Source organism: Elephas maximus, chromosome 4, assembly GCF_024166365.1.
Source record: "Elephas maximus indicus isolate mEleMax1 chromosome 4, mEleMax1 primary haplotype, whole genome shotgun sequence".
Lineage (NCBI taxonomy): Eukaryota > Metazoa > Chordata > Mammalia > Proboscidea > Elephantidae > Elephas > Elephas maximus.
The window spans coordinates 57,076,528-57,090,133 of NC_064822.1; the positions used below are offsets into that span (position 1 = coordinate 57,076,528).

The 13,606-nt window shown below is 43.4% G+C and overlaps 1 protein-coding gene across 5 annotated transcripts in view; it reads right to left on the minus strand.

Moving 5' to 3' along the window:
* Positions 1 to 13,606, minus strand: part of WNT5B (Wnt family member 5B) — a 132,363-nt gene that overhangs the window by 45,644 nt on the left and 73,113 nt on the right. The window contains exon 1 of one of the 5 annotated variants that reach the window (XM_049885121.1): positions 7,635 to 10,952. The exons of the other annotated variants lie outside the window; for them this stretch is intronic. Within the exon in view, the coding sequence (XP_049741078.1) occupies positions 7,635 to 7,847 (213 nt within the window). The 5' untranslated portion in view covers positions 7,848 to 10,952. Of the gene's footprint in view, positions 1 to 7,634; positions 10,953 to 13,606 lie in introns of those variants that run through there. 5 annotated transcript variants of the gene reach the window in all.

Below are 13,606 nucleotides of genomic sequence, written 5' to 3' on the forward strand. Positions count from 1 at the left end.
CTAATCAATTCCAAAGAGGTGGTATTCACGGAAGGGGTGGTTTTTGACCTATTCCTAAGAGAACAGGCAGGAAAAGAGATAGGGGAATGAGACCCTCTCACTGAGCAAAGACACCAAAAAACCAAATCAAACCCATTGCTGTCAAGTGAAATCCAACGCATAGCGACTCTATAGGACAGAGTAGAACTATCCTATAGGGTTTCCAAGAAGCGCCTGGTGGAAGTGAACTGCTGACCTTTTGATTAGTAGCTGAACTCTTTTTTTTTTTTAGTGCTTTAAGTGAAAGTTTACAGTTCAAGTCAGTTTCTCATACAAAAATTTATACACACGTTGTTATATAACCCTAGTTGCTCTCCCTACAATGTGACAGCACACTCCTTCTCTCGACCTTGTATTTCCTGTGTCCATTCAACCAGCTCCCGTTTCCCTCTGCCTTCTTATCTCGCCTCCAAACAGAAGCTGCCCACATAGTCTCATGTGTCTACTTGAGACTACTCCTCACCAGTATCATTTTATGTCTTATAGTCCAGTCTAATCTTTGTCCAAAGAGTTGGCTTCAGAAATGGTTTTAGTTTTGGGTTAACAGAGAGTCCTGGCACCATAACTTCTGCGGTCCTTCTAGTCTCAGTCAGATCATTTAGTCTGGTCTTTTTTACTAGAATTTGGGGTCTGCATACCACTTTTCTCCTGCTCAATCAGGGATTCTCTGTTGCGTTCCCTGTCAGAGCAGTCATTGGTGGTAGCTGGGCACCATCTAGCAACCGAACTCTTAACCACTATGCCACCAGGGTTTCTGAGCAAAGGCACAGAGGCCTGAAAAACACATGACACATTATAAGAATGACAAATACATTACACACACAGTTTCATGTCCAACTATGGGGGTAAAAAACAGAGAGAGCAAGAGACAGACCGACAGAGAGAGCCAAAGTTAAAGCCAATATACAAAGAAAAATAAAAGTCATTAATTCTTGATGAAGCAGGACATTTGTACTGGGCCTTATCCTGGAGGCCCTTGAGTCAATGCCAAGGAGTTTGGTTTTTATTCTGTAATCTGCCGGAGTCATCCAAAGCATTCATACAGGAAGAGGCATCATCAGGTATATAGTTAGGAAAACTCTGGCAATGGTTTGCCAGTAATAATGATGGATGGAGAGTAGAGCGTGAGAGTCTGGAGGCTGGAAGCCCAGCTGGGAGGTCTAATGCAGTAGAGTCAAGAGACAAAATAAGGGTCAGAAAGAGAACAACATCAGCCTGAGAGGAATGGAGGAGACGAGGTGTGGTCTGTGTACTGGGTCACCATGGAAATAGCAAATGTCAGGGGAGGGAACCAGCCACCAGTACAGGCCTTCAGGTCATCCTCTGTCCACTTGCCTTCGGTCATTATCTAATTGAAATAAAGAATGCTGATTGTAATCTCTGTCTGCATGAGGCTTTGGGGAGAGCCCACTAAGATTTTTATGCTCATCTCTAAGGCCACATTAGATGGCTGGAGCAGGTTTGATTGCCATGGAATCTGGCCACCTTGCAAAAACATGCTGTTGATCCAAAATCATTACTGCAATCAATATTGTTCACGACTGAAAAAACAAGTAGCTTGAAGTACACAGGCCATCTAGAATGAGTCAGCAGAAGTATCTTTATTAAAATTAACAAAAAATTATGGTTAATAGTTAAAATTAGAGTTAACATCTGCATTCCTGGGTATACATGTATTTGTTCAAGAAATTGCTTCAGATGAGGTCTCTCTCTTGGGACTCACATAGCTATTTGTTTATTCCCCTGTGGCAGAGACCACTTGATGGTCACTAAAATTGTCTTCTCTTCTTCAGGGGCACATAGTTTGACTGTATTTTCCAGCCTCTATGGCAGCAAGCTGTGGCAATATGACTGAGTTCTGGCTAGGATGGAATGTTTGTAGAAGGGATGTCCACAACTCCCAGGCCTGGCCCATGCGAACTTCCAACAAGTAATCCTCTATGCTCTCTCTCCTTCTTTCAGCTCCATGCATACAAGCATGGCGGCTTTCAAAGTCAAAATTTAAGATAGAGTCATAAGACAGATGAAGCCCAGGTCCCCAGATTCTCACTTGGAGGAGAACTGCCAGAGAATAAAGAACATCCATTTTGGTTTTTACATGGGCAAAAAATAAACCCCTATTTTTTGGAGCCAATTCATATTTTGTTGTTGTTCCAGAAGCTAGCATTATCTTAACTAACACAAACTCTTACAACAGTTATCTTATTCTACTTTGTATTAGACTTATCTATGTTGCTACTGTTAGCTGCCATCGAGTCAGGCCCGCAACTCATGCGGACCTCACGGACGACAAAGTGATCCATAGGGTTTTCTTTGCCTGACTTTCAGAAGTAGATTGCCAGGCCTTTCTTCCTAGCCTTAGTCTGAAGCTCCGCTGAAACCTGATCAGCATCACAGTAACATGCAAACCTCCAATAGCAGACAGGGAGTGGCTACACATGAGGCAGAATGCCAGTCTCCCCCGTGGAAGGCAAGAATTCTACCACTGAACACCACTGCCCTCCACACTTATCTGTACCCTTTCTTAATCTCCCTTTTAGATTGAATATACCTTATTTTTATTTCTAGTTGCTCAAGTGGTTTCTAAGTAAGCCTAGCAAAGAACATACTACCTTTAATTATGGAACAATTATCATCCCCACTGGAGAGATACAGAGGTATCCATCCACTCACTCTGATGAGGACAAGGAGTGAGGGGATTACAATGCCTGAATTTCCTTCTTAGCGGTCTATGACATTTGTGTGTATTTACAAATGGTAAAGCACATCTTTTTTTTTCTTTAATTTTTATTGTGCTTTAAGTGAAAGTTTACAAATAAAGTCAGTCTGTCTCTCATACAAAAAATTATAAACACCTTGGTATACACTCCTAATTGCTCGCCCCCTAATGAGACAGCACACTCCTTCCCTCTACTCTCTCTTTTCGTGTCCATTTGGCCAGCTTCTTACTCCCTCTACCCTCTCAGCTCCCATCCAGACAGGAGCTGCCTACATAGTCTCATGTGTCTACTTGATCCAAGAAGCTCACTCTTCACCAGTATCATTTTCTATCCCATAGTCCATTCCAATCCCTGTCTGAAGGGTTGGCTTTGGGAATGGTTCCTGTCTTGGGTAACAGAAGGTCTGGGGACCATGACCTCCAGGGTCCTTCTAGTCTCAGTCAGACCATTAAGTCTGGTCTTTTTACGAGAATTTGAGGTCTGCATCCCACTGCTCTTCTGGTCCCTCAGGGGTTCTCTGTTGTGTTCCCTGTCAGGGCAGTCATCAGTTGTAGCTGGGCACCATCTAGTTCTTCTGGTCTCAGGCTGATGTAGCCTCTGGTTTATGTGGCCCTTTCTGCCTCTTGGGCTCATAATTACATTGTATCTTTGGTGTTCTTCATTCTCCTTTGCTCCAGGTGGATGGAGACCAATTGATACATCTTGGATGGCTGCTTGCTAGTATTTAAGACCCCAGATGCCACTCTCCAAAGTTGGATGCAGAATGTTTTCTTAATAGATTTTGTTATGCCAATTGACTTAGATGTCCCCTGAAACTATGGTCCCCAAACCCCTGCCCCTGCTACGCTGACTTTCAAAGTATTCAGTTTATTCAGGAAACTTCTTTGCTTTTGGTTTAGTCCAGTTGTGCTGACCTCTCCTGTGTTGTGTGTTGTCTTTCCCTTCATGTAAAATAGTTCTTATCTAGTATCTAATTAGTGAAAACACTCTCCCTCCCTCCCTCCCCCTTCTCGTACCATCAAAGAATATTCTCTTCTTTGTTTAAACTATTTCTCGAGTTCTTGTCATAGTGGTCTTATACAATATTTGTCCTATTAAAGCACATCTTTGAGATATTTAAAAAACAGTTTAATCCTGTATGGAGCTATTAACCTGCCAAAAACCAGTTACCATCAAGTAGACGCTGACTCACAGTGACCCTATGCATGTCAGAGAAGAACTGTGCTCCATCGGATTTTCAATGGCTGATTTTTCCACAGTAGGTCGCCAGGTCTTTCATTTGAGGTGCCTCTGGGTAAACCTGAACCACCAACCTTTTAGTTAGCAGCAGAATATATTAACCATTTCACCACCCAGGGACTCCTGTTGACCTACAGGAAAATCTAAATAACTGCACATCATATTTTACTAACAGAGTTCCAGCTCTACACAACTGTGTGACCCTAGACAAGCCATACAACTTCTCTAGGCTCCAGACTTCTCCACTAGAACATGAAAGGGCTGGGCCATAAGATCCCTAAAGCCTTTTCCAGTTCTAACATCTCTGGCATCGAATGACCAGTCAACCAACTCAGTTAAATTGGATCATTAACTTTATCAGGCAATTCATTACTCTTTCAAAACGAAGTATTTTTAAAATTTCCAACCTTTAATGAAAGTGAAGGCTAATAAAACACTAAGTTTTAGTTTTAAATGACAAAAGCTAATTAAGATGTTTGGCTTGTATCGTTTAAAAAAAAAAAAACCTGGTCACATGATAGGTAAAAAATGCTATCTCATTTTAAACTGCGCTTCTTTGACGATTAGTGAGGGCATATATTTTTTAGATGTTTATTAGCCATTTGTACTTTCTCTTTCATAGGTCATTTAGCTTTCAAGTTACAACGCTTGTAGCAGGATCAAGGGAGGAGACATTATTGCCTGCATCTTTTAGCCAGCAGGCAACTAAAGGAGATAAAGTATCACACCCAAAATTGTCACCAGCTCAACTGGCTTGGAATTGTAGGACTCCTATCATCATCCGTTCAGCTCTGCACCTCCCAGAGTACGTCTGCCTTTCATTATGTGTTAAATTCAATGGAATAAAAGTGGCTGCAAGCATAGCATTGTGAGGTTCCATATTTATTCTTTTTCTGTGACAGCCGCATCCAATTTTCTCAGCTGAGAAGTCAAAAGGGTTACAAATTCCACCCAGGACCTGGAAATCCAGCTGGGCTGTTTGAGCTTCTTTCTACTTCGCCATGAATAAAGATTCTACAGAGGGGCCCTAAACAAACAATGCTGCTAATGATGTGTGAGGCAGATGGGTCCTCAAACTCAACTGGCCAGGGAGGCACTGGCTTTGCCTGGCTAACTCTAGTGCAAAAATATGTTTTTGCCAAAGAAGCCCTGTAACAAGATATGCGCTTAAGTCACACAGAGAGCGGATGTGTTGAATCAGAAGGCTTTTTTTTTTTTTTTTGTCCAGTCGCTTTCCCAAACCTAACCAAGCTTGTGCCCCAGCCCTGTCCTGAAATAACCCTTCTGGGTCTAGGAGATACAGTGCCTGTGCATTGATTCAAATGATGGAAAAAAACCAACCCTCTCCTTCCTTCTGGGTTCTATCAGCAACCTAAAACAACCTTGCTGGTTTCAAACGCATTTAGAAATTCAGTTTAAAAAAAGAGATTTATAAAACCAACAGAAAGGGAAATTCCAATGAGGATCCTCTGCAAAAAATGCCCAGTAGCCAGGGCCCCAGAGTTCAAATCTAGAAAACATCAGGAGGAATGCCCTAGCAGATGTCATTCACTAGGGCAGGGACAAGGAAGGCACGTTCTCAACATTCTGCAAAAGGACCTCATCCTTGTAGATTTTACTGTCTGGGATGGCAGTTACAGGTGAAGACAGCTGGATCTGAAATTCGGGTACATCACAAACAAATATGTGTAAATGGCACAAACACTGTCGTGGTTCCTGGTCTGCCTGGCTGCACAAGAGAGGGCTACATTTTTCTACTCACATGTCACACATTCACCATACCACAGGAAGACTATGACATGGGTGGCACCCACAGATGAAAGTAAAAACAGGAATGTAGAAATGCATCCTGATGGCAATTTCCAACTTAAAATGACTAGACCACCGGGAAAACGTTGGTGGTAAAATGTATTCATGTTTGTGTCGGGAGAAACCACACACCCAACCCTAAAAGCCAATAGCAACAACCAAAAAGTCAATGGAAAACAGTGCAGCATAATGCAGTGAGGATAATATGACCTGCTTTGGTTCAGTAGAGAACAGCACGGAAGGGTGTGCAGCAAATGGAGAAATTACTGCATTTTTCCAACTTTAAGAAAACATTCTCAAAGACTGAGGCAACAACAGATATGTCTGTGCTCAGTCCTAGCTCCTGCCCAGTCCGGATTGTTTCTCATGACTCAGATTCAACGATCAATGCATTTTTTTATAACTCCCTTTTCCTTTCTCTCACCACTCTCACTGTCGCCCTACTACCCTTTTGTTTCTGTTGGGTACGGTTGAGTCGATTTTTGGACTTATAATGACCCTATATGACAGAGTAGAACTGCCCCAAAGGGTTTTCTTGGCTGTAATCTTTATAGGAGCAGATCACGAGGTCTTTCTCTTGCAGGCCTGCTAGGTGAGTCTGAAATGCCAACCTTTCAGTTAGCAGCCAAGCACTTCACAGTTAAGCCACCAGAGCTCCTTCCAGCCACCCTACACAGACATTGACCAAAGAACATGATCAGGTTCCCTGGGTGGCACAAACAGTTAAGTGCTTGACTACTAACAAAAAGGTTGGTGATTTGAACCTGTCTTGGTTATCTGGTACTGCCATAACAGAAATAACACAAGTGGATGGCTTTAACAAAGAGAAATTAATTTTCTCACAGTCTAGTAGGTTATAAGTCCAAATTCGGGGTGTCAGCTCCAGGGGAAGGCTTTCTCTCTGTTGGCTCTGAAGGAAGGTCCTTACCCTCAATTTTCCCCTGGTCAAGGAGCTTCTCAGGTGCAGGGACCCCAGGTCCAAAGGACGCACTGTGCTCCTGGTGCTGCTTTCTTAGTGGTATGAGGTCCCCCACTCTCTGCTTGCTTCCCTTTCCTTTTATCTCTTGAGAGATAAAAGGTGGTGTAGGCTCTACCCCACTGAAGCTCCCTTTACATGGGATCAAGGAGGTGACCTGAATAAGGGTGGTGTTACAATCCCACCCTAATTCTCTATAGCATAAAATTACAATCACAAAATGGAGGACAGCCACACAATACTGGGAATCATGGCCTAACCAAGTTGACACAGATTTTTGGGGGGACCCAATTCAATCCATGGTATTTCACCCTTTGGCGCCCCCCAAAAATCACATCCTTGTAACATGCAAAACATATTCACCCCAGCATATCATAGCAAAAGTCTTAACTCCAAGTCCAAAATCCAAAAATTCCTCTTCATCTGTGAAATCTAGAATACATGTTATTTGCTTCCAAGGGTACAATGGCAGAACAGGCACAAGCTAGACATTTCCATCACAAATGGGAGAAATTGGGAGGAAAAGAAGGGATAACAGGAACCAAGCATGTCAGCAGAACACATTACGTTAGCCCTCAAAGCTTCGAAAATAATCCTCTGTTCTCTGAGACAATTTACACAATGACCCTGCCCTCCAGACTCTAGGTATTAGCCACACTCTCCAGATTATGAGTGGAGGCTCCTTGGCCCTGGGTTTCAGCTCTGCCTTCCAGGGTCCACTGGGACAGCAACTCTGCTCCCTTGGCTTTAGACTCACCATTCTCCTAGTCCATCTGAGTGGCAACTCCACCCTTAGAAACACCAGAGGCCATGGCTCCATCCTTTGGAACCCCTGAGGTCAATGGCCATACCTTTTGAGACTGAGGCAGCTGAGCTTCTTGTGTTCTTCTCTTCAGCTTCTGCTTCCTGGTTTCTTGGCCTCTCGGGTCCTCGGGCCTCACACCTGCATTTGCCCTACTGAGGCAAGTGTTCCAAAGCTCAGTAACTCCACCGATAAGTGTCTGGAGCCACCCCGCTCTGCCAGGAAGTCTCCTGCACACAGGCACTAAGCCCTCTGGCTCCATGGGTTGGCAAGCCTAACTCCACTGATAAGTGCCTGGAGGCACTCCACTCCGCCAGGAAGCCTCCTGCCCACAGGTACTCAGCTTTCACTCCGTGGGTCGGCTCCAAAGCCGTTTTGCCCTGGTCTCCTGGTTCTGCTGCTGCTGGTTCTCTGCTGTTGCCGCTTCTCTGCTGCTGCAGGTTCTCTACAGCGCTGGTCCTCTGCCGCTGTCACAACTCTATCCATTCAGTTTCAAAACTGCTTCCACATTTTAGGTATCTGTTAGAGCAGCACCCCACCCAGAGGTGTCTTGGAAGACAGGCCTGGCAATCTGCCTCCAAAAGGTCACACAATTTACACAGTTCTACTCTGCACACATGAGATGGCCACGAGTCGCCATGAGATCGCTGACTGCAGACTCAAAAAACTGAACCAGGGGCTGAAGGATGGGGTGAGAAGAGGCCTGGGCAGGTGAAGAGTAACAAAGAAAAGAAAGACAAAATCCTTGCCCAAGTTTAGCAGTGAGAGAGATCAGGCCTCAAGAAAGTCCAGGGAGGGAGTAGTAACCACAGGCAAGAGAGGGTTGGGGGGTTGAGAGGTGGGGCCAAATCCCATTCCCTGTTACATTCTGGGCAACAGCTGCTGCAGGACCTGTACCTGTTCCGTGATCCTGTGTGAACAAACAGAACCTGTGATAATTTGTATGCATCAAAAGTAAGCTTTCCTTGACTCATACAACCTTCCGGCTTAAAAGACAAGTGAAACTTTTTTTTTTTTTCAGTTGAAACAAACCATACATAGAATAAAATGCAGAAATCTTAGACAGCTTGACGAAGTTTTACATATGTATCCACCCATGAAACCACCACCCAGGTCAAGAACCACCCAACTTTTCATGGGATAAATTAAACTGATCTGCTGCAGAAAAATGCAGGAATGGAATCCAGTTGGATCTCTAAGACGCCTTTAAACTTTTTTTCTTTTATTGTTGATTCCGTTTTGATATTTAGAGAGAGTTTACTTTGGGGAGGGGAGAGGTCACTCAAAAGGACCTTGGAAACATTCTCCATGCAGGCCCACAGGCATGCCTGCATTCAAGATAGAATTTTCTACTTGTTTAGGGATCTCTCAAGATGCCTAATGTTTAAAAAATGCTGAAGAAAACATTCAGGCTTCGCCCTACTCTGGCCACGTATTTGCATTCCTAATGTTTAGGAACAGGGCGTGAAGCAGTTTAACTTTTATATGTAATCTGGGTGCCTTCTCTTGAATAACACTACAAACCTTTTAATTCCCTCCAACTTTTTTTTTTTTTTTTTGAGTGGGGGAAAGACATTTCTTCTCCATGGTAGAACAGCAATGACAGACAATGTTTTGTTTTCAGGTCTTCAGTTCCCCTTCTCCAGCTTTACCTTAGAATTTAAATGAACAGGATAAAAAATAAAGCTTGATTTTTTTTTTTTTTTAATGATTTAGGAAATAATATTGGAGTCATTATTCCCTGTCCTTGAGCACAGGGAATGTGACCCAGCCAGCTGGAGCTGGGCTCACAAAGACTCACAAGGACACATCAACTGGGCCCTGAGGTATAAAGACAATAAAAAAAAAATAGAAAGAATAATCTTGGAAAATATCTGTCATGGAACTTTTCACATATGTCAGAACACAAAAGGCTTTCCACTCTTATCTTTTCTATTAACATGTTGTGAACAGAAATTTGTTGGACCAATGAAGACCCTCCTGACTGTCGTTACTGAAACCTGTACCAATGATTGTTGAGAGAGACAATTCAAAATGTAGGATGACAGTGTCTAGCCAGTCTGTGAAAAGATGAAGCTTTCAATGGTTTTGCCCATTTTGTAGTGTTAATATATACTGATGACTCTGTAATGTTCTCTGGACTTGGGCAGACATGTCTGTGGCAGCCTGCTTGTCTGTTTTCCCATTCTTGCTTATTCTGTAATATCTCCTTGCACTCGGTCAGACATTATAATGCTCTGACAGCATGCTTGTCTGCTTATCAACTTTTGTCTTTTCAAATATATGTCGAATAAAACTTTCTTTTTGCTGTACTAAACTTTGTGATGTTTTTTCCCCTACAAAAAAAGGAAGAAAAAAGCAAACCTCCGTTTGGAACTTGATCCATGTATTGGAACAGAACAACCAGTTTCTCCCAGGGCCACAGATAACTTAAAACAATCTAATATTAACCGTGTGATTCTTTATAAAATAAAAATGCTCAAATTTAAAGCACTGTGTTATGCTAGATAGAGCCTTGGTGGTGCAGTGGTCAAGAGCTCAGGTGCTAAACAAAAGGTCAGCAGTTCGCATCCACTAGCCAGTCCTTGGAAACCCTATGGTGCAGCTCTACTCTGTCCTGTAGGGTTGCTATGAGTTGGAATTGACTTGCAATGGATTTGCTCTGGTTTTCAGACGCTCTTAATAGCATAATAATTCAAAAAGGTCGCAGCTCTCTATCAGCTTATAACACTTTACAAGGCGTTTTTAATAAATGACGTGTTTAAAGAAAACTATGATGGTTAGGATATTAAGTGCAGAATAAGGAAGCAAACATGTATTAATTTTATTAGCATCTCCTGTGCACTTTCTACAGTGAAGCGTTACAGGCTAAGACACGTTGCTGATGAAATCACAATACAAGCGATTTCAGTGTTAGCTCTACAAGCAATGAGTTGTTAGCTTATATATTCTGTATCAAGGTATGCCATAGTTTTTTAAGGTTTGTGGGCATAAAATCAGGAAAATGGAGAACCAGGCTGAAAGAGCATCCCAAAGACTGTGTATTCCATTTTCCCACAGCACTTCAACAGCCACTAATATGCCTGGGTCCCATATAAAGATCCCACATACAACCATGCTATTTAAAATTTCTACTTTTCCAGCCTTTTACAGTTATATCAATTAGCTAGTCCTAATGACACTTTTTTTTTTTTTTAATGACACAAGCAGTATGTTGTGTGCCCTTGAATCAATTTTCGACTCACAGTGGCCCCATGTGACAGAGCAGAACTGTTCCATAGGGTTTTCTTGGCTGTAATCTCCAAGTCTTTCATCCACAGAGCCACTGGGTAGGTTCGAATCATCAAACTTCTTCAAATTTATATATATATATATATATATATATATATATATATATATATGTTTGGTGATGTCTTGTTATATTCACACTGCCTATGAGTTTTATCAAAACACTGGCTACAAAGCAACGACAGCCAAAGACTGCAATGCTGGGTGGGCATCTGCAATGCTGGGTGGGCATCTGCAATGCTGGGTGGGCATCTGCAATGCTGGGTGGGCATCTGCAATGCTGGGTGGGCATCTGCAATGCTGGGTGGGCATCTGCAATGCTGAGTGGGCATCTGCAATGCTGAGTGGGCATCTGCAATGCTGGGTGGGCATCTGCAATGCTGGGTGGGCATCTGCAATGCTGAGTGGGCATCTGCAATGCTGAGTGGGCATCTGCAATGCTGGGTGGGCATCTGCAATGCTGAGTGGGCATCTGCAATGCTGGGTGGGCATCTGCAATGCTGGGTGGGCATCTGCAATGCTGGGTGGGCATCTGCAATGCTGAGAAGCCTAGGTGTTCTGCAGGTCAGATGAAAGATGCCCAGATTGTTCTCATCACCCTGAGAAAGTTACTTCTTTATTCCATGCCTCATTTTCCTCATGTGTCAAAAACAAGCCCTGTCACTAGATGTCTACAGGGAGCTTCCACAGCTTCCCAGGGAAAGTGTCATCTAATTACTAAGATTCGTTATGTTGAAAACTCTCACTTAGGGTCCCTCAACCAGCTAAATCAAGGAATCGACATGGTTAAAACATGTGCCTGCTAAATAAACCACTGATTACTTGAGTAAGTTACCTGAGCTCTTTGACCTTAAACTGAAAGTGAAATTTAAAAATAAAACTAAGCAACAAACAAAGAATTTCACTGAACTCTAGGTCCCAAAACTGAGGCAAGGTGCGCCAACTTCAGAAAAAACTGGAACAGGTTTATGAAAACTGTTTTTCCCTTACGGGGTGGCGCGGGGGCGGGGGGCAGAGGCAACGCCGATACTTGGCGTTACTGACATTTGGGGGTAATTACTAGTAATTCAGTAGCTGTATCACGGGATATAAATATTTGATTTTTATTTGCTAGCCATCTTTTCTGGGCTGTGAAGAGTTAACACTCCCAAGGCTGAGACTTTGCTTTTCTGCCCCTTGAGATTCTGGCTATTTTTTTTTTAAAACCCTTAACCATAACCTCTTGGCAGAAAAGGGGACCTGGCTGTGAACTCTGAAACAGGGCCCCAATCCCTAATACTCCTCTGGGTCTGACATTATACAAGAAATGTAAATGCTCCAGTCCATCCAAATAGGAATTTCCAGCAAAGCTTGGCTCAGGGCCAGCACCTTTTCAAAGAGGGAATAACCTTCAAACTCCGGCTCAGTGGGCTTTCGACAGCAGGGTCCCAGGCCTAATGCGGAGTTACAAACCAGTTCTGAGTAAGATTGATCTTGATCCCTCCTTGCCTTTTGAAATATTTATCAAGAGATGAGGAACCTATGAGGATCCTGATAAAAATGACCTTTACCAGCAGGGAGAACACAGCCTCGGGCTACAGAGAAGCTGAAAAGTCAGGTGTCCATCCCATGGTGGTAAAAGTTTGGAATTCACTCAGCACTCGGAAGTCCCTCAGCCTATGCCTATTTGGAAAAGAGAATTGAAACTGTTTAAAAATATTCCTTCTCCACTCTTGCTTCAGCCCTTACTTAGTACTAAACCTCTGGAAAGAGCTCTTAAAAAAAAAAAAGACAACCAAGCCCATTGCCATTGAGACGATTCTGACTCATAGCGATCTCTTAAGACAAAGTTGAACTGCTTCAAAGGGCTGCCAAGGAGCAGCTGGTGGATTCGAACTCCTGGCCTTTTGGTCAGCAGCCTTCGCTCTTAACCACTGCGCCACCCCATTGCACAAATACAAGATGGCACTTGATAAAAATAAATATGCAGGAGGCTCACTGGAGACCTTCTTCCTTCCCATTCCGCTTGTCTTTCCTGATGTTCTGCCTTTCCTGCTTTCCCTGTCTTCGCTGCCAGGACCAAAACCAAACCAAATCCAGTGCCATCGAGTCGATTCCAACTCATAGCAACCCTACAAGACAGAGTAGAGCTGCCCCACAGAGTTTCCAAGGAGCACCTGGCAGATTCAAACTGCCGACTCTTTGGTTAGCAGCCGTAGCACTTAACCACTACACCACCAGGGTTTCCAGGAGACTAATAATTATTCCTGGCAGTACTTTTCCCTCTGTTCAGAACACCCTACTCTTTTCTTGTCCCTAGTCATACTTCTCTTTGCTCAACACTGCCCCTCCCTGTCAAAATCTCCCTTAGGTTCTGCTCACCGAATCTCATCTGGAAGAGAGGCCACTGATACCAGGAGTGGGCTGTTTCACGGATAAAGGGCTACTAGGGAAGTAACCACTAGAGGGTGACATGATTACACACAAGCACATTCTTTTGGGACTATACAAGGTCAGAGCCAGCCATGCTTCCAGCTGTGGACCTGGAAGTGTAAAAATGGAATCTGTCCAAGGCATGCACACTCTTACCATGCTCATTCACATAGTCTCTCTCTCTCTCTCTCACACACACACACACACACACATTCTTTGGCTAGTAAAATCAAAGCCTTTAAGTGTTTCGCATGAAATCCACACTTCACCATGGCCAGTACAGTCAATATTTCATTCACTGTTAACCACTGCTTTCACGGA